The 21319-nt window shown below is 40.9% G+C and overlaps 1 protein-coding gene across 2 annotated transcripts; it reads right to left on the bottom strand.

The window, feature by feature from the left end:
• On the bottom strand, positions 1-20931 carry LOC114431545 (hippocalcin-like protein 4). Of its 2 annotated transcripts, none has more exons than XM_028399079.1 (4): positions 20807-20931; positions 1077-1255; positions 284-499; positions 1-198 (listed from the first exon to the last, which is right to left on the bottom strand). In XM_028399079.1, the coding sequence occupies exons 2-4, from the start codon at positions 1236-1238 to the stop codon at positions 1-3; spliced, it is 576 nt and encodes a 191-aa protein (XP_028254880.1). In that variant the 5' UTR covers positions 1239-1255; positions 20807-20931. The 2 variants fall into 2 exon arrangements, with proteins under 2 accessions (XP_028254880.1, XP_028254881.1); XM_028399080.1 differs by having other exon boundaries at positions 1077-1252; positions 20807-20907.
• Positions 20932-21319: the final 388 nt, after the last annotated feature.

Here is a 21319-nt window from a genome sequence, read left to right on the forward strand (position 1 = left end):
CTACTTCTGCATGTCACACTGCAGCAGTAGCACAATGGATGGGTCAGACTTGGCGGCTTCTTTAAACTCTTCCAAGGTGATCTCATCGTTGTGGTCCTTGTCCATCTTGGAGAAGATCTTGTCTACACGCTGCTGAGGGGTCAGCCCATCCTCGTTCATACGCATCATTATCACCGTGCCGACCATCTTGTAAATAGCCTGCCGTGCAGGAAGCAACAAAGGATGTTACACGTATTCTACAATCTACAGCACACAGTCGATTTATGTTCCTGCAGAGACAAACCTCAATAATCTCCAGCATCTCCATACGTGTGATCTTTCCATCTCCATCCAGATCGTACATGTTGAACGCCCAGTTGAGTTTCTGCTCGAAGCTGCCCCTGGAGGTGATGGACAGGGCGCAGATGAACTCCCTGAAGTCAATGGTCCCATCACCGTTCTTGTCGAATGTCCGAAATGCGTGCTGCGCGAACTTAGAGGCATCACCGTATGGGAAAAACTACAGTGTAAAAAAAAAAGAAAAACAATGTGACAAAAATATTATATTGTCCTAAAACATGCTGGATTGCATCAGGGGAAATGTGGGATTACAGAGTTTGACACAATTTCACACAAAATTATAGTTCATATACGAGTAGAACTTTTTACAGATTACCAGTGCGAGCCAGTGTTGTTTTTTATGCCCTTTAAAAACTGAACGAGAAGCCTGAGAGGATATGCAAAACTGATTTAAATTTATCTTTGCCTCATGCAGCCAGGGAGAAATCAGTAGGCCTTTTCGTGGCACTGGCATTTGAAAAGCTCCAGAATATTCAGAGATTGTTTCAGGCAGCAGCAGATGCTCAGGCATATAACCGGCTCCACCTCCTCTCTGTGCCCCAAACATTGATTAGCCAGCCTCTGTAACATGAGCTTTCTATGTAACAACACAACAATGTTATGAGGTCACTAAAGAGTCGATATTATACAACTATTGTAAAAAAATAACAGGCACAGTTCTCTCTTTAGGCAATGCACACAGTGCACCCAGCCCTGCTTATTAGTGTGTCATTCCCTTCTTTCTTCCTCTGCCTCACCTTAACATAGAGCTGCTGAAACTCCTCCAAGTTGAGAATGCCAGAGGGGCAGTCTTTGAGAAAGCCTTTGTACCACTGCTTGAGCTCTGCCTCGTTGAATTCAGTGTTCTTGGTCAGGTCATCCAGGACTTCCGGAGCCAGCTTGCTGTTGTGTTTCCCCATGATGATTCACCTCTCTGCTAAGGAAGGATGGAGAAAAAGGGATGAAGTGGTGTAAACAACAGCAGTAACACCCATGTGTTGTTGCTACAGTGCAAATCGCTTGAGGTACCACAACTACTAGCGATTCTACATTAGCTTTGCGTGTCAAAATATACAGCAAATGTCATGTCAGCAAGACATTTATTTATCCAGCAGCTAAGAGGCTGCCCACATCTGTACACCAGCTCCATTCATAAACACAATACCTGAGGAAATGCTAGTGCAGATATTTCCTTAGATAAGAGGAGTAGGTGATTACAGTTTGGTCAAAATACATTTTTTACCCAAGAATGGCATTATAAAAAAATGTTACTTGCAATTTTACTTTATATCCAAAGGTCAAAGGTCAATGTCACTCACAGTTCCAGTTTGATTTTAGATTGTATGCCTCTGTCTCATATATGTGTTTTCTTTAATTCACAGGAACATTCTTTTTAAACAAGATCCACATTTCCCAACATGCACTGCTTTTTGCCAACATCTACCTTCAGACCATGGCAATTTTGTAACAGGGTAAAAAATGAGAATCAATGAAAAAGGTGTCCATCAAAGTTCTTCTTTAGAGCTACTACAGTTGAATTTTTTAAGTTTTGTTAATCAAATCATCCTAAAACATGTCAGAATACTACAATGCATCATAGTCTATGTGTTTATCTGACTGTGTAAAGTCGGAAAAAATACCTTACATCCCCAAATTATCCCAGCAAACAATTGTAAAATTAAAGAAACATGTAAACCTGCATTGTGCGTTAAACCGATGTGCAGAAATGGTCAGTAAGGCATATGCATTACTGGCATAATGACTACACTACACTACCACTAGGTCTCTCCATTTCCACAATGACTGATATTTGCAATAATCATTGCTATTTTGGCCATAAAATGGCCCATTAGCCACAAGCCCTCACACACACATATTCCCATGGCTGCGCTCCACTGCAGTGCCTTCGTGACGCCATCCCTGACTCATATCCCTGTCTGACGGCTTTCGCACTTTGACACCAGGACAGAGCCGACGCTGCAAAGCTGGGCAGACACAAATCCTAATGGTGTGGGGACACGTCGGTGGGTGAAATATCATTCTGTCATGCTTTATGGCAAATGAGTCACATCGAAAGAAGCAACTGAACCTCAAGTCACTGAGAACTGCACAAATATTTTGGACTTTGCTTTAGCGTGACAAACAAAAGGCACTTTGGGGGAGCCAGGGGATAAAGGATATCGATAAGAGACAAGTTGTTCTGGCATTAAATTGCATTGAAAGGATCACGTGTGATTTTATAATGTTAAAAAAAAAAACTAAATGCATGTGTTTGCATCAAATACAAGCAATTTTGTACCTCTCACTGCTGCAAGACAGTGCAGCTGTGCAGAGAAGGTTCATGTCAGGGTAAAGGGAGCCATCTTTAAAGTGCAGCTATTTCCTATTCTAGATGCCCATACTCTCATAAATGTGTACAACATTTTGCCTGAAGCAGCAGACAGGGAGATTTAAAGTTTAACTCTAAACCCACACATAACACATACAGTCAATGTATACATCTCCAGCTGTGCAAAACACACAAAAAAATTCACAGAACTACACATTTTGTACGAATCTTTCTTTTGGGTAGTTGTGGGAACAACTATATGATGGATAAAAATCTCAGTCTTTGCTTTTCTCCACCCTACATTCCTTGTGTTCACCCAGGTTTATTAGGCACTAGATTTTAGAGTTTTGAGGCCCACTCAAATTCATACGTTTTGAAGAAAACTTATCTTTTGTTCAGTAAATGTATCTTTCATGTCTCCAAACATTTTTAGGCTGTACATACTAAAAATTCCAAACAAAAATAAAAATATTATGCAAACGTATTATCCTTTGTTAAGTAAATGCATATTTAATAGGGATAAATATGTAAAAATCTGAGTCTACCATACTGAGAATTTGTAATTCTGCAATTGTGCCAACAAATACCTTAAAGAAAACTATAACCTTTTAACGTGTTTATTCAACACAGAACAGTAATAAAACTGTAAATACAAGGTCCATATTTGTAAAACCTTTTAAGTACTTTTGTAATAGCAGCATGACTTTCAAGAGAACGATTCATCAGTAGCCAAATGATAAAATAGTCAGCAATTTATGTTTTAAAATACAGACCAAGAAGTCCTAATGTTATAGTATTTAACTGGATTTACTGGCAGAAAAAACCTGAAAACCTTGGTAAATCATATGAAACAGCCTGTGAGCCAAACAATTTGTACCCAACATTTTTTTAACTGCCAAAGTGTCACTAAAACAGAGTTTTTGAAGCGTGCCTAGAAAGACTGAGGTCTCCCAGTGTGCAACTAGCAGGTGTCAAAAAAATCTCAAAAGCTGCATATACTATACAAATGCAAATGTGGATGATCTAAAACAGGGTTAACCAGGACTTTTTTTCTTAAAACACCAGTTAAATGTCCTGAAATATCACATAGGCTGATTAGGCCAGCCAACATAAGTTGGTTGTAGCTTAAAGTAAGAGCTTAGTTTTCAAGCTCCTGACACGCTGAGAACAACTAGTGGAAAGTTCCATGAAGATGTGCTGAATAGCTTCAAAGGTGTACTTGTGTTCTTTTGAAAACTCTTATGTTCAAGGAATATAACAAGCCAAGAAGGTAGACAGGTGCAGTGGGGAGGTCTGGGAGATCTTTGAGGACAATGGTCTCTTCCAGCACAACAGCAATATTGATGACAGCGGACGGTGAGAAAGATGCCTCATCATCTTCGAGAACAGTGAGGATGCCCATCTTGGCACCTTTGGTCTGCTGATCATCTGGATCTGTGGCCGGTTGAAACAACAAAGTTGGACCCATATCAACTGTTATACTGCTGTATAACAATCACTACAAACGATAATGAATTAAAATTACATTAAGAACATATGCTGTCCTCTCATTTAATGTAAATGATGGGGAGGCTACCTCATAGCTTACGGCTTCCTTGCCACTTACTTTATTTACAAGTCTAGTATTCATCTTCATATTCTCTCTGTTATTTTAAAGAAAATGTCTTACCCAACATAACAGGCACAGAGTACGTTTGTGTTATGGTATGAATTTTTCATATACCTGCAACATTGGTTTAAATGGCCTAAAGTGTCTAGAACTCAGCATCAAGTGTCTGCATATTTACACATTTTAGTGCAAACCAAAGCAATGTGACAGTGTGGTAACAACTTCGCTGTCAGAATTTAGATCTAATCAAGCAACCTGGCCCAAACACTCCCACCCTCAGCTACTTATGCTTAACAGACAAGTCTACCTGTTTATCAAGTTTTTCCAAAAGGTTTTTCATGTCTTGATTGAAGGGAAACTCCTAGTGCTAAGAATCTTTGTGAATACGGCCCCTCATCAACCTCTGAACCGGGTTTTCACTCTACTCCCATCTGGCCGTAGATACAGAACCCTAGACTGGAAAAAAGCACATTTCAAGAAAAGTTTCATCCCCTCAGCCATCACTGCATTAAATAAACTCCTGTGACTGATGGCCAGTCCACAGAACTTGTTGTTTTTATGTTAGAAATGTGTGTATTGTGAGATGCCTGCTACTGTTGTACTGTTGTTGTGTGAAAAAGATTATTCCTTAGGGGACAATATTCTTCTTCACTTCTTCACTTCACAAAGGAATTTCACTCGTGCTTCCATAATATCTCTAAACCTCAGTCTGGTACACTAATCTGTCAGTTTCTTTACAGATGCTTGGCAAACTTCACTGGGGCATATACACTGCTGTAACCAACTGCTATAAATTTACGGCCAATTTCCAACAGTAATTTACTGGAGCGCTACAGCACACAGTATGCTAATGTTATGAATTACAGTAAACAACAGTATTTAAAAAAATCTGGTGCCAAATACGCGAGGGAAAATAATTGAACAGATAATTGAAAGATAATTGAAATATGAAATAGAAATATATAATAAATATTTAAATACCTAGACAGCATTTAAATCCCTGAGTTGTATCTAAAGAACATACTACTGTATAATAACCTTTACATAGTAAAGAGAATGACATCATTTTAACAGCTTGTGTTCTTGTACAAAAGTTCTTGTAGCTGTTGATTTTTCTTTGGCGCTCCACAGGTGACAGATAGGCAGACAAACTTAATCATACATCAACATAATCAGGGCTAAAACGATTATCACTTTTCTTGCCTGGTGGTGGTAAAATGAGACACAAATAACACATTAGCTATTTGGAATTAGTTGTGCTAGCGCTGGATATAACGTACATAAGCTAGCTTACCTGAAATAAAGTGCTCACTGCACAGTCTGGAGTGTTCCGTTGGAGTCCAGTGATCCTTCCCGATGGCAGCAATCTATTTCTGGCGATGCTCAGGGTTTTTGGGGATATTATAAAAGGTTAAGCCATTTCTTTTGATTTGTTATTGTCACAGCCCACAGCGCAGCAGCATGTTGGAATCTGGTCCTAATGATGGCGGTGTGAGCACAGTGTGATGTCACATGTAACCCATCAAAGAAGTGTGATGTGTCACATGATCACGGTTGTTGCTAGGCAATATATCCTCACTATGATGTTATGATGTCATTATGATGTTTGTTTATAGCAACTCATGCAATTTGTCTAAAGACAGTATGGTTTGTGTACAGACATTATGACTGCCACAATGTCTTACCAGCAGGAACTACAAGCTTTTATTGCTACTCTGAACCAGGTCCAGGATGAAGACAAAGCATATATGTTAGCAAAGTTGAAACTGCTTGCATCGGAGCTTGACACACTGCGCAAATCACAAGCAAACGCGGTCCTCCAAAACAAAAGCCTCCAGGAAGATCTGGACACTACAAGGATGAAGTTAGATGAGGAGCACAAAGAGACCAGAAGACTGAGTCTTGTCAATCAAGAGCTGGAAACACAAGTTACCAAAATAGTGCAACAGAATGACACACTCAAATCAGAAGTAAAAGAACTCGAAAAAGAAGCTCATTACAAAGACAAATCGATAAAAGACTCAAATTTTCTTGTCACCAGACAAGAAAACAAGCTTAGCCAGCAGATGGTGAAGACTGAAGAGCTCCACAAAGCTAAAGACTGGGTTAAAGCTAACCTGGCAACTCTTCAGTCAGAACTCAAAACTCTTCAGTCTGAGCTCAACATAGCTAATGTGGCTAAAGATAAACTGAATGCAAAGCTCAGACTCTTAGACAGAGTCAACAAACGCTTATGTTATGAACTAGAGCACAACAAGAAAACACATGAAAACAAAGTGTATGAACTGCAGATAGTGAAGCAGCTGCAGGAGCAAAAGATCAAAGCTCAAACGCACGAAATGGACTCTCTCCTTGAGCAGTCTAGAGCTCAGAAAAAACAGATCGACCTGTTGGAACATAACCAAGAGATTTTACAAAGACAAAAAGACTTCGGTGAAGCAAGTGAGGTCATCCAGCTGCGTTGGGAGGTAAAATTACTTAAAATAAGGCTAGAAGAACGGGCGAAACATATGCATAAAAAAAATGAACGTATCCACAAACTGAAGCAGGAGCTGTCTGGTGTAGAAAATGAGCTCAATGAAAGATGTCAGACTATCAGTAAACTCAGGAATAACAACGTGTCACTGAAGGAACAACTTCATGTAAATCACACTCATTGCCGGATGCTGGAAGTGGAAAAAGTGAACCTGCAAGGTGTGGTAACAACTCTCAAACAGGAGCTTAGCAAGTGTAATCAGCAACTACATCAGACCAAGAGGGAGTTCTGTAAATACAAGGAGTATGCACCACACTCTCCCCTCGAGGTGAAAAAAACGGCTTCAGCTTTACCGCCAAGGAAGCCGTTTCCCTCCCTCATCAACCCTGTACCTCATATTCCCACCAACATAGTTTTCCCTACACCCCACCGTCCAGCCATTCGCCCTGATGAGCCTGCTGACAATTAGTAGGCAGCTGCAGAAACACTTGCAGCAAACCCAGAGAATCATATTTTCGAGAAAAAAAATCTATTTTTTGAAAAATGGTCCTTTGATTCCTTAGAATCCAAACATTGCTATATTTTGTGTACTTATTTGCATATTTTTGCTCTTGAAATTGCTCTTTTGCAAATGATTCTATTTTTCTTCTTAAACCGTTATGGCATTCAGTGTGAGCAGAAAAGTAAGAATTTCATTGTACAGGGAAACCAGTTTCTATACTGTGCATATGACAATAAATGCCTTGAATCTTGAATCTTGAAGTGTGGGTCTGAGTACAGTACACTGTAACCAATTGCTATAAATTTACGGCCAATTTCCAACAGTAATTTACTGGAGCACTACAGCACACAGTATGCTAATGTTATGAATTACAGTAAACAACAGTATTAAAAAAAAACTGGTGCCAAACACGCAAGGGAAAATTTAGTTCTCCCGCAGACCGTTGACTGTTGACACTGACAGTTCGGAAAGACACAACTAACGTCTACCTGCTTCACCAGCATCAGTACATTGACCAGAAAATGGTAATTACAAATTCATTTCTTACTTTCTTTATCTAAAGTGGTGTTTGAAACTGCTCAGCAAGTTGTCCAGCTAGCTAGTGTGGTTTTCAGTGCTACTTGGCAGTAATGCTCAGAGTGAGTAAGATTTTTCCCAACATTATTTTAGGTTAAAGGTTAATTTAAATCACTGCTCCTTTGAGCAGTGGATATTCAGTCGAGTTTGAATCAAGTGATTGAGTTTCAACCCGATCTCACAGAAATACATGACATACACACGGATTGTTAACACTGAATTACGTGGCACCGACACGAAAAGTAGTGAAATTCCGTGCAGGCACCACGTCTCCATAGAAAGTCAATGCGGGGCATTTTCGTAGGGATACCACAGGTTTTAATACGTGTGGACAGCACGGACATGAGCACCAATAGAAAAAATAAACGTTTATTTAGCGAAATCGCTTAGTAAAATGTATGCGTTGACGCAGGAAATTTACGTAACCAAGTTGCATTTGGCCCTTAGTGAAATCGCTTAGTAAAATGCATGCGTTGACGCAGGAAATTTACGTAACAAAGTTGCATTTGGCCCTTAATAAACCTATTTAGGAAACAATCACTAATTATTATTTAACACAAACGAACCGGCCCAACACGACCATCTATGTCGACATACATGTTTATTTGATCGATAAAAGTTGTTTTCTAATGCAACAGTGCTTGATATGATTTTGTGCGACAGCATTTCCTTATGAAATGACAGGAAATGGGGCATGTAGAAGTAAGAAAAGCATCCAGCATTTATAGTTATTTTACGGTACTTGTACCGTAAAATAACAGTAAAGAACAGGGTCTCTGCTGCCAGCTCTTTGCCGTTATTTTACAGAAAAATTCATTACAGTAGCTGTTCCCCGCTCTGACCCCTCTCCTCAGGAATGTTGTAGCTGTTGTCAATCTCCATGTCAGCATGGTTAACATAGTGTGACATCAACAGATCTTGGAATCTTTTGCTTTTAACAGCTTGTGTTTGCTCAAATTTCTTGTAGCTGTTGATTTTTCTTTGGCGCTCCACAGGTGACAGATAAGCAGATAAACTTGGCATATAATCAGGGCTCAAAGGATTATCACTTTTCTTGCCTGCAGTGGTGAAATGAGACACAAATAACACATTAGCTATTTGGAATTAGTTGTGCTAACGCTTGATATAGCGTACATAAGCTAGCATAAGCTAGCGTAACTTACCTGACATAAAGTGCTCACTGCACAGTCTGGAGTGTTCCGTTGGAGTCCAGTGATCCTTCCTGATGGCAGCAATCTATATTTCTGGCGACACTCAGGGTTTTTGGGGATATTATAAAAGGTACAATTTTTTTGTGATTTTTTATTGTCACAGCCCACAGCGCAGCAGCATGTTGGAATCCGATCCTAATGATGGCGGCGTGACCACAGTGTAACGTCACATGATACCCATCAAAGAAGTGTGATGTGTCACATGATCAAGGTTGTTGCTAGGCAATATAACCACGATCATGTGACACATCACACTTCTTTAATCTCCCCACTATGATGTTATGATGTCATTATGACGTTTGTTTATAGCAACTCATGCATTTTGTCTAAAGACAGTACGGTTTGTGTACAGACATTATGACTGCCACAATGTCTTACCATCAGGAACTACAAGCTTTTATTGCTACTTTGAACCAGGTCCAGGATGAAGACAAAGCATATATGTTAGCAAAGTTGAAACTGCATGCATCGGAGATTGATACACTGTGCAAATCACAAGAAAATCCGGTCCTCCAAAACAAAAGCCTCCAGGAAGATCTGGACACTACAAGGATGAAGTTAGATGAGGAGCGCAAAGAGACCAGAAGACTGAGTCTTGTCAATCAAGAGCTGGAAACACAAGTTGCTAAAATAGTTCAACAGAATGACACACTCAAATCAGAAGTAAAGGAACTCGAAAAAGAAGCTCAATACAAAGATAAATCGATAAGAGACTCAAATTTTCTTGTCACCAGACGAGAAAACAAGCTTAGCCAGCAGATGGTGAAGACTGAAGAGCTCCACAAAGCTAAAGACTGGGTTAAAGCTAACCTGGCAACTCTTCAGTCAGAACTCAAAACTCTTCAGTCTGAACTCAACATAGCTAATGTGGCTAAAGATAAACTGAATGCAAAGCTCAGACACTTAGATAGAGTCAACAAATGCTTATGTTCTAAATTGGAGCACAACAAGAAAACACATGAAAACAAAGTGTATGAACTGCAGATAGTGAAGCAGCTGCATGAGCAAAAGATCAAAGCTCAAATGCACGAAATGAACTCTCTCCTTGAGCAGTCTAGAGCTCAGAAAAAACAGATCGACCTGTTGGAACATAACCAAGAGATTTTACAAAGACAAAAAGACTTCGGTGAAGAGAGTGAGGTCATCCAGCTGCGTTGGGAGGTAAAATTACTTAAAATAAGGCTAGAAGAACGGGCGAAACATATGCATAAAAAAAATGAACGTATCCAGAAACTGAAGCAGGAGCTGTCTGGTGTAGAAAATGAGCTCAATGAAAGATGTCAGACTATCAGTAAACTCAGGAATAACAACGTGTCACTGACGGAACAACTTCATGTAAATCACACTCATTGCCGGATGCTGGAAGTGGAAAAAGTGAACCTGCAAGGTGTGGTAACAACTCTCAAACAGGAGCTTAGCAAGTGCAATCAGCAACTACGTCAGACAAAGAGAGACTTCTGTAAATACAAGGAGGAGTATGCACCACAGAACCAAGAAGACAAGCAGAAGAGAACCCGCTTCCCTCCCCTCGAGGTGAAAAAAACGGCTTCAGCTTTACCGACAAGGAAGCTGTTTCCCTCCCTCATCAACCTTGTACCTCATCCTTAGAATCCACACATTGCTATACACTGTCAGAAAAAAGGGTACAACTGAGGTCCATTTTTGTTCCCTAAGGCAGTGGTCCCCAACCTTTTGTGCACCACGGACCGGTTGATTGTCTGACAATATTTTCACGGCCCAATCTAAAGGTGTGTAGCAGATATAAACAAAATAAAATGATAAGTTCGGCATTAAAAACTGTGGTATTTTCTCTATAATAATAATAATAATAATAATAATGAACGTAAATCCACTGTGTAATCATGTGCAACTTTATTAGCGGCGTCCTCCTAACGTCGCACCAACAACAGAACATGACATGAGAGCAACATCCTTTCTGCCCCAACGCACCCTGGTCTCTATGGTAACGTTTAAACATACCTTCAAAATAAGACAACACAAAAACAAAGTGCATGAAAATACTCGCTCCTCGCAGCAGCACTGAATTAGTGGGAGCCCTGAGCTTGTTTTGCTGCAACGAGACGGTCCCATCTTGGGGTAATTGGAGACAATGAAACCCGAAGTGTGCTACTTAGGTCCAGTCTGCTCCGTAATTTTGTTTTGGTTGCTGTCACTGCAGAAAACCCTGCTTCACACAGATAAGATGTTGGAAATGGCAACAGGGTTTTCAGTGCCGTTGTGGCGACCTCGGGGTATTCTGCCATGACTTTAATCCAGAACAACGGCAGAGTTGATGTCTCGAACAGATGTGTTAGGCCGCCGTCATTTGAGATCTCCAGCAGTTGATCTTCTTCACGCACTGACATGCTGGATTCACCTGGTTTGTTGACAAATGGGTCGCGGATCCATTCCTTGGCAGTTCGTGGATCTTTTGTGGTTGGGAAGTAGCGCTCGAACTCTTCTGACAGCAAGGACAGGTGTTCGTGCACCAGCTGGGAGAAGGCGCACGCTCAGTCTCTTCCAAAATCCCCGCCAGTGTATGAAACATGTCAAATGCGCCTCTGTTCACACGCCGTCCCCACAAATCCAGTTTGGCTTTAAATGCAGCTACTTTATCTGCCAACTTGAAGACAGTTGTCATTTTCCCTTGAAGTGACAAGTTCAGTTCATTGAGCAGGTTGAATATGTCGCACAAGTAAGCCAGTTTTGCGATCCATTCCTCGTCACTGAAGTGTGGTGCCAGCGGTGACTTTTTTTTCAGAGAGAAATCTCTGCAGTGGCTCTCGTAACTCAAATACTCTGGCCAGCGATCTCCCTCGATAACCATCTTATCACCGTGTATAAGAGAAGGCGTTTGTGGTCCGTATCCATCTCTTCACAAAGCTATTCGAACAGGCGCGAGTTAAGAGCATGTGCTTTGATGTGGGTGATGATTTTAACCACATCATTCAGTACGCTGGTCAGTTCCTGTGGCATTTTTCGGCTCACCAGCATTTCCCTGTGAATGACACAATGCGTAGATTCGCAATCAGGTGCAACCTCCTTGATCTGAGCAGTTAAACCAGACAGCTGTCCAGTCATGGCCGCAGCTCCGTCCGTGCATATGCCGACACAAAAGGACCATTTCAGTTTTCCTGACATATAATCATCCAGCGACTTGAATAGTTCTGCAGCTATAGTTTTGGTTGGCAACGACAGTGCACACAACATATCTTCGTGCGTATCCTCCTGATAAAGATATCGCACATAAACAAGAAGTAGTGCCTTGTTGTCAATATCTGTTGACTCGTCAACTTGGAGCGCATACCATGGTGAATTATTAATTCTCTCCAACAGCTGTGTCTCAATGTCCTCTGCTATTTCCTCAATGCGCCGAGTGACAGTGCTCGCTGAAAGAGGCACCTGTGCAATCTTTTTAACAGCAGCCTCTCCTAGATGTTCACGGCAAATGTCTTTGGCAGCGGGTAGGATAAGGTCTTCACCAATAGTGAATGGCTTCTTGGCCTTAGCAATACGGTTAGCCACCAAATATGATGCTCTCAGTGCACTCGCATTTGTTGATGTGGTGGCCCTCAGTAACTGCTTCTGCCCTTCATGTTCATGTTTTTTCCTTTGAAAATACTCCAAAGGTTTGTCTTTTACTGTGGGGTGCTTGGTCTCCAAATGGCAAACCAGTTTTGAAGGCTTCATCGCCTCATTAGACAGCCGGTCACCGCATATTATGCACAGCGGGCTTGGTGCATGGGAATCGCCTGTGGCGATAAATCCATATTTTAAATAGGATTCTTGATACTGTCTGTTAAAGGCAGCTTTCCCTTTTTTAGCAGGTGCAGGCTCCTCTTCTGTCCCTTCATTAGACCGTTTCCCCTTCGTAAAGAAACTTTCTAAAGAAGTTTGTTTTTTGCTCATTTTGCTAGCTTGGGGTTTAATTTAGCGGGATGTATCACGTGACTTATGGTGTCAAGGACTTGACATGCGTCAAGTGAGACGGATGTAACAGAGAGAATCCACTTTCAAAATAAAACATCATTAAGACTCGGATAATAAATCAAACGGAAATAATGGAAATTATTTTTTTTTTGTGTGCGGCCCGGTACCAAATGACCCACGGCCCGATACCGGTCCGCGGCCCGGGGGTTGGGGATCACTGCCCTACGGTACAACTGCCAATGATTTACCATCACAGGTTCCAAGCTGATCCCCATGGTACTTAAATGTACCCTTTTTGTGTCAAAATGGTACATTTAAGATCCAAAATGATCAATGGTCGACATCTGTATCATTTTTTCCACAAACAGGGGTACAAAGACAAGGTGAAGCTGTCAGTGACAGTAGGGGGACTGTATGGTTTGTGCACCAGAACTGGGAAATTTAGTTTTTTCACACTTTTATTTTTAATCCCAAATTTCCAATATTAATCCCAATTGTAGGTGATGCGGTTGGACTAAACTTAATATTCCACGTCACACAAAAGTAAAACAGAAAGAAAATCAGTGGTATCACACATTACTAATATTTAAGCTGAACCCAGCTACAGAACCTATTAAAATTTTACAGTAAAAAGCCCAATTTCAAAAATGTATCCTTGAGATATTATTAAAGGGTTGAATCACAATGATGTGACCAATGACCATGTGACCTATGACCATGTGTACTTATTTGCATCTTTTTGCTCTTGTCTTCTTAAACCTTTATGGCATTCAGTGTGAGCAGAAAAGTAAGAATTTCATTGTACAGGGAAACCAGTTTCTATACTGTGCATATGACAATAAACGCCTTGAATCTTCAATCTTGAAGTGCGGGTCTAATTTCCACACAATGTATGTATGTATATATACAAACATGCACATCTAGAAGATGGCCCCAAGCGATGGAATACTTAGTGAATACCTCAGGCAAAAGAAGCCCAATGCAGAGGAAACCAATGCAAGAACCATCATGGCAGGACAAGCCCCTCCATGAAATGTACCACCGACAGATACAGGAAGTGGCTGACATCAAGAAGTCCTACCAGTGGCTGGAAAAAGCTGCACTGAAAGACAGCACAGAGGCACTAATCGTAGCAGCACAGGAACAGGCCTTGAGCACAAGATCGATAGAGGCTGGGGTCTACCACAACAACACCAGCCAAAAGAGGGAAGTTCCAGACCCCCATTGTCCTCATCGTCTAAGATCAACACATACACTTGTACTACAGGGAGTGAAAGTGTACACGCAAAGAACATTAAGCTTCTTGCAGAGCACGACTCACCCAGGTTTATTAGGCACTAGATTTTTGAGTTTTGAGGCACACTCAAATTCTTATGTTTTGAAGAAAACGTATCTTTTGTTCAGTAAATGTATCTTTCAAGTCTCAAGACTTTATATTTTAAATTGTACATACTATCAATTCCAAACACTAACAAACGTATTATCCTTTGTTAAGTAAATGCATATTTAATAGGGATAAAAATGTCAAAATCTGAGACTACCATACTGAGAATTTGTAATTCTTAACAATTGTGCCAGCAAATAACTTGTAACTGTAAATACAAGGTCCATATTTGTAAAACCTTTTAAGTGCCTCTGTTAGAGAAGCAAATGTAGCACATAATGGTTTCCCGGGGAAGACAGTGAGAGGCACAAACTATCCAGGTGAGCAAACACACTGGAAACACATCTGAGAGAATTAAAAAATGACAACCTGTGAGTTTATTGTAATCATTCACAGGTCGGGTCCTCAGGTCTCTGCTGGTTCGACTTACTGAGGCAGAAATCTATTGTAACAGAGGTAGGTGTAGGTGTTCTTCTTAGTGAGTCATTTAATAAGAAGCACAGAAGATTCTGTTTAATATGAATTTATTTATTTTATCTGGGCTGCCTCAGAAAGAGAAATTTGACTATGTTCACGTGTGCACATATGAAACTAAAAAATATGTTGAAATAATGATTTGGCTGTTGTGTTAGCAGACACAAAGACCCATATTCCTGTGTCCACAACTATGAGTCCTGTTTTCTGACCTCTGAATTACAGACTTATCGACTTTTTTGTATTGTTGTTATGCTCAGCTGCACCATTAGTTCCAGAAGAAATGTCACAAAAATCTCTTATTAAACTATTTCAGGCGGATGAAGGATCAATTCCTTTGGAAACATCTTTATAGTAATCAAAGCCTCTGCTACGAAAGCTAATGTGAAAGGCTTTATTACATAAATGCTGCAATTTCCATCAAATGTGCAGGCCGGCTCTGCACTTCCCACAAAAAGGGATCGATGCTTGTTGCTGTGCACAATGACGTCTTTGACATTCTGTTCATGTCAACACACAGCGGAAGCCAAAGTGCACACATTTATATATATATATATATATATATATATATATATATATATATATATATATATATATATATATATATATATATATATATATATATATATATATATATATACACCAACATGCTAGCAGGACAGTCACAACAGTCATAACACATTAAGAGGAGGAAGCGAAGAAGGATGGCTGTGTGTAGAAAAAATAGGATGTTCTCTCTGTAGGATGACTCAATCTGGATTCACACCTCTGATGGAGAAGACAAAGAGAGAGACAGGGAGTGAAAAAAAGAAGACTGAGAGTCTGAGTAAGATGTGAAGCAGGCAAGATAAGCAGAGATTGTAGAAAATTGTCTCAACAGGCATTCAATAGAGAGAGACATGTATCTTATTGAGTCTGAAAGGGCCTTAATGCATGTTCATTCCAGCTGTCAGACTGATAGTAAACACTAAGTCTCATCTGAGTAAATGTGTGGGAGACTGTGTGTGAGTGTGTGCTTGTTGGCCCAGCTTGATGGCGATCTAGCTGATTGGATAAGCTGGTTATACATGCATGTGTGCAGTAGTCAGAAAACTTTCATTTTACATACATTAAGATCCTATCAGTGAAAACAGACGACAGCAGACATAATCAGGATCAGAGTCATTAATAAAAGTCATGTTTGCCACAGTCAAGAAGCAAAACATTGTCATGGGGAAGTCTGGAGCAAACTTTCATAGGTGCTGGGTCAGATGTGCCTAAACACATGTTCCTTTTATGGACACCTACTGCTTCTGAATGGCAACACATGTGGAAGAAAACAAGCTTGAATACACTGTCATGATAAGAGGTGCTCTCTGGCTTTAACTGGACATAGCCCAGAGGGGGAAATGGTGTTGGTGTTCCTGGGACCGAAAATGATTAGCTGGCAAAAGCTGTAATAGAGTTGGAATGAGAGCAGAAATGGGAAGCTAGATCTTCCATACAGTTCCAGCTGTGTGTGTGTTTGTGTGACAGTGTGTGTGTGTTTGCGATGGCAATAACCTTTGTGAAAGTGGAAAAAGTACAATGAACCGTAGCAGCAATAGGGGAACAATCAATAGGATACCAGTCCAATACCAGCCCTGCTATGAAGCACACTGTGTGTATGTGTGTGTGTATTAGAGAGAGAGAGAGAGGGAGTGAAGTAACAAAGATAGAGAAAATCTGATGAGAGGTGTGCACCCAGCTTATTGATCTGTGAACGATAAACCGCAGCCTGAATGGTCTTCATGGCAGCTCACAAATGATCAAAAATGAAATAGAACAATATGTCGCCTTGACAACAGATGCCCAGATCTCTGCCAAACCGTCATCCGGTGGGAGGATGAGGCATATGTCCAATCGAAACAGTCCCTCTGCCAACTGGACCTGACCAATTGGATGGCTGATAATATGGGCTCGTTGTGGGGGTTTTATTGAAAATCTAAACAGTGTCTTCCACATAATGGTCTGTGTTTGATTAGATTATAAACACACACTGTGGGTTTTTGCTTATTGGTTTGACATATAAACATGATTTAATTGTACACCTCACAAATATTTGCTACCCTGGTTGCAAATCTGTAGATCTGTAGACTTGAGTAAGTATGGATAGTTTTATAAATACTGATAGAGTTGTTGGTGCAGAGGTGATGCTCCCTGTCAGGATGCTCCCCATATTATTTTAAATTACATACTGACTGGAGCAGAAAGGATGCATCGCTATAGAAACGCAGCTCACCTCAGTGTAGTTCAAATGCTAATTTAAGACCAGGCAGCAAGTCGAGCCTGGGGAGAAACATGGGGGACAAAACGGCTGTGTGTGTGTGTGTGCCGATGAGTCAGTCTCTCATCTAACCTTTATCATTTGGTCACCTCAGTTTTATATTCATTGCCAAAATTATTAAACGTTTAGTCTGGGTGACTCATGACTGTGCTAATCTTAATCCATTTTTTTTGGTCTATGCAGTGACAAACCTGCATTTCCTCCTACAATGTGGCAAAAGACTCCAGCAACACCTTTAAAGAAACAGCATAAGTGGGAGCACACCTTCATCACAATAACACACTTTCCTATTACATAAGCCCTGATGGGGAGTTGTTTGGTTTTAAGGCTCAGGTGTTCCACCACCAGACAAAAACAGTCTCTAGAACAAATACACCCATGTCCAACAAGCATGCTCACACACACAATAGTGTGTTTATTGTGTAGCGTGTTGCAACTATAGTGTTGTGGGAATGGGAGCATGGGACAAGTGCCTGCAGCAGTAATCCCTGCTCCTGTACTGAAAGCTATCCTCTCATTACTATCATTTGCAGTACATGCGTTTTGAAACAGAGCATGATGGCAGGTGAACAGTTCAGATCTCACAACAACAATAATATCAGAAGTGTGTGTCCACTGTTGCTACATGTCATTAGCTCCTTAGCTCTCTTTACCTTTGGAAACAAGTTTATTTAGTGTGGATGTGCTTGTGATGAATTTTGGCAGCGTCTGTATTTATTTTGGCACTGACGACTAAAAAACTGACCCAGATTTTTTTTTACTTCCAGTCACTGTCTAGTAAATCTTTTGCTAATTTCACATGATCTGGCCAAACGACCCACGCATCATTCATAAAGTTTTTACACATATATTAAACATGTTATGCGTGTGCTGGCCAGATCACTGTTGTTGGTCCTGGGTGTCATTCAGCTGCCTTTTCCAGCAACTCTTGTTCAACATACTGACCACCTCTGATGAGATAGCTGACTGTGACCAGCTGCAATCCAAGATGGAGGCTGAGTCCATCCACAGGATGAAAGACTCACTGTAGAGGCTGCTGAATGACATCAAAGACCAGAACAACACCAACCTGCCGTTCCAGCCGTCAGACAGTAAAACACAAGATGGGTTCGGGCTAGCTGCCAGCATGAGCTGAACTACAGCTCTTACTTTACTGATTTGTTCAAATTATATATATATATACTGTCCTGTATTTCAGCTTTGCGGCTGTTTACCCGCAGATATTTTTCTTTTCCTGACTAAAAACACTGCCTATTGATAGATTACTAATCAAATATGACCACTTAAACACAGAAATCAAGTACTTGATTAATCGTTTGATGCAAGTCCAATCATCTTTTCTTTCAAGCTGGTCAGGGTCATTGGACTTTGTCCCAGCATGCACTGGGATACATACAGGAAATACCCTGTGACAGGCTTTCAGTCTATCACATGGCTGACACATACAGTACAGACCAGGTGTTCACGCTCACATTCACACCTAGGGACAATTTTAGTGTTGAGATTCACCTGATCGGTTTTTAGTGTGGCACACAGACTGTCTCTGTCCAAACATCATTTCATTAATAATCTGTTTTTATCCTGATATCAGATATCACTACAGTTTCTGTGTGTGTTACCTCTCCATTGCACCACAATCTATCTATCAAGCCACTGGAAGACACTCAGTCAATAGCGTCCATTGATAACCGTGGGTGTTCATTAGTTGCCCGCCGGTGATGCCAAACTCCTTCACTCACCATTCCTTTGTTGTTGCTCAACCACTATCAACCCTCACCGTGAGCTCACATGAGCCGACACACACACACACTTGCACGTACAGACACACAGACATACGCATCTTTATATTCCAACATCTGTCTCCCTGGGTAATAAAGCATGTGACAGGAATGGATGAGTCAATCAGTCAAGAGATGCACACATATAGAGCAGCTCATAAAAGCTCCCTGCACCCCCGCCCACTAACATAAATACATGCACACCTAACTAACACACACACACACACTAAGCCAGTGATGCATGAGACAGATGCACCTGGCCACAGGCTTACAGCAAAGTGATACACAATTGTGGGTGTGTGTTGGGGATGAGGACATTGGGAAACACACACACACACACTAACATACAGGAAACTGTAACATAACATGTTGCTCCAAGCTGATGTTATTGTACTCCACAAAATGTGGATCAATAGGTCTTTCCAGAGTAGAGGATGCAGCTATAATAAGCATTTTCCTGTTCAATGATCTGTCTGTCAGCTGTTGTGTGTAATGTAGCTTTTTGTTTGACAGGCTTGTGTAAATAACAAGAGTGGTTGCAGCATGCGTAACATTGCTGCACAGATCTAGTTCTCATCTGATGTGACAGAACACAGCAAATGTGTTGTTCTCTTTACAAACACCAGTGGTGATTAGGACGTGTTAGAGAGACTAAGACTGATAAATAAACTGTTGTAGTTGTAGGGATATTCTGGAGCATAAAATAGGGCCTTTATATGGATCCTAATTGTGGCACTGTTATAGCTCTCTCATGGGATGCTTGGCACCTCTTGAGACTGGCTGACTCTTGAGAAGTGTCTGCTAGAGGGTAAAAGTGGGTTGCTGCTGTAGAAGTGAGGCAACAACAGAACCAACAGTTTACTGTTGACTTAATTAAAAAACCAGGGCTACTTCCAATCATGCTGCACCAGCACTCTAAGCCTTGGTGACGAAGCCTGAAAAACATGACACAGTAGTGAATGTGCACCCTTCGGCTCCTGCTGTTAAAGACCAGCAGCCAAAGGGCCACAGAGCCAAACTGAGCTGTCACTGCTGTTTATGTCTTCCAGCACTGCACAACGAACGTTATTGCAGCAGGGCACGTAATTGTGCACATACACGTAGTGGGGTGGTTTGATGTGAAGGCAAATGTGCGCACATACAATTTGGTCATATTGATCGATTATGCAGACAGAAGTGAACCATCAGTGCAGCCTGCTGTGTCCCTCTGTGCGTCCCCTCTCCGTACACTCACACTGATTACCAAGAAATGACTTTGAAGTTAAACAGCAGCCAAAGACGACTCCTTGCTTGCACTTCCTGCATTGCAGCCACTCTGAGGGCATTACCTTCCTTAGAAAGGTATAACCACATCTGCTCCTATTTTAATGTTGCTGATTCTTTGCGCAGAAGAGAGACTCAGAGTCCAGGTGCTATCATGCGACACACAGGTGCCTTATTTTCTTCATCCATTAATGTTCCTAAAGCATGAAGGGCATTCTAGCTCTGACAGACCTCTGCAGGAGAAAAAAAACACATCTTGTTCTTTACAAATGACTCACCAAATGTGACATGCATCAGTGGTATGTGAGCATGTTTGCTCTCACCACATGAGCGCAGAAGTGCCTCCATTCTTTATAACACAGAAGCACAGTCCCAAGTTCAGGTGCAGCCTGGTGTGTCCTTGTGCACAACCTGAGCTGCTCAGACACTCACAAATACTGACTTGGTATATTTTTAATGCTTAATATTTGTAAAACTGACACTTCCTTTATGCCAGAAAAATAAAATCCATGACTTCCTTTTTCATCACTGATTGTTTTTTTTTTGTCAGTTAACAAGTAAAAGCAAAATTTGGCACATTTAAACCAACACATATTCACATTAACACGAAAGTGAAAACACATAAATGCAAGCAAAAGATCCTCCACTTACCTGATAATGTTTGGAAGAATACACTCCTTTCAGCTGGAAAACAAACGCCTCTGTGTTTATTGCTTCCCAGCTATTCTCACGGCAGTGTTTTTGCTCCAAAACAGTTCCTCCCTCATGTAAAATAAGCTCCGCGTTAACTCACCTCTCTGAAGATGAATGAACCGCTGCGTCTCCCTTGCCAACACATTTGCATAAAAGCTGCCTCCTCCGACGTGCGATTGGTCGATTCGCTGATTAGAGGCGGATGCTTGTCCTCTGATTGGACGAAACGGGCTGTCAATGGCTGACAATGTGCGCGCGCACCTTGCCTGTGCCCTCGCGTCCTCCCTCAAGTGCAAGAGAGAGAGAGAGATGTTGTGGTCTATGTTGTTCTTTTTTATATACATTTGTTTAATTGTGTAATGTAATGTTGATTTTGTGCATATTTATGTGTGTGTATATGTATTGGAAATACTATTAGAAAAATATAAATACAATAATAATAGTATTAAAAAACATAAACAAAAAAAATAA

Source organism: Parambassis ranga, chromosome 2 (genome assembly GCF_900634625.1).
Source record: "Parambassis ranga chromosome 2, fParRan2.1, whole genome shotgun sequence".
Classification (NCBI taxonomy): Eukaryota; Metazoa; Chordata; class Actinopteri; family Ambassidae; genus Parambassis; species Parambassis ranga.

Bases quoted from the DNA above. Each gene is read 5' to 3' on its own strand.
- LOC114431545 (XM_028399079.1), bottom strand. From the start codon at position 1,238: ATGGGGAAACACAACAGCAAGCTGGCTCCGGAAGTCCTGGATGACCTG. The intron at 500-1,076 runs GTGAGGCAGAGG...TTTACACTGTAG, and splicing joins TTCAGCAGCTCTATGTTAAG to TTTTTCCCATACGGTGATGC. The intron at 199-283 runs GTTTGTCTCTGC...CCTGCACGGCAG, and splicing joins AGATGCTGGAGATTATTGAG to GCTATTTACAAGATGGTCGG.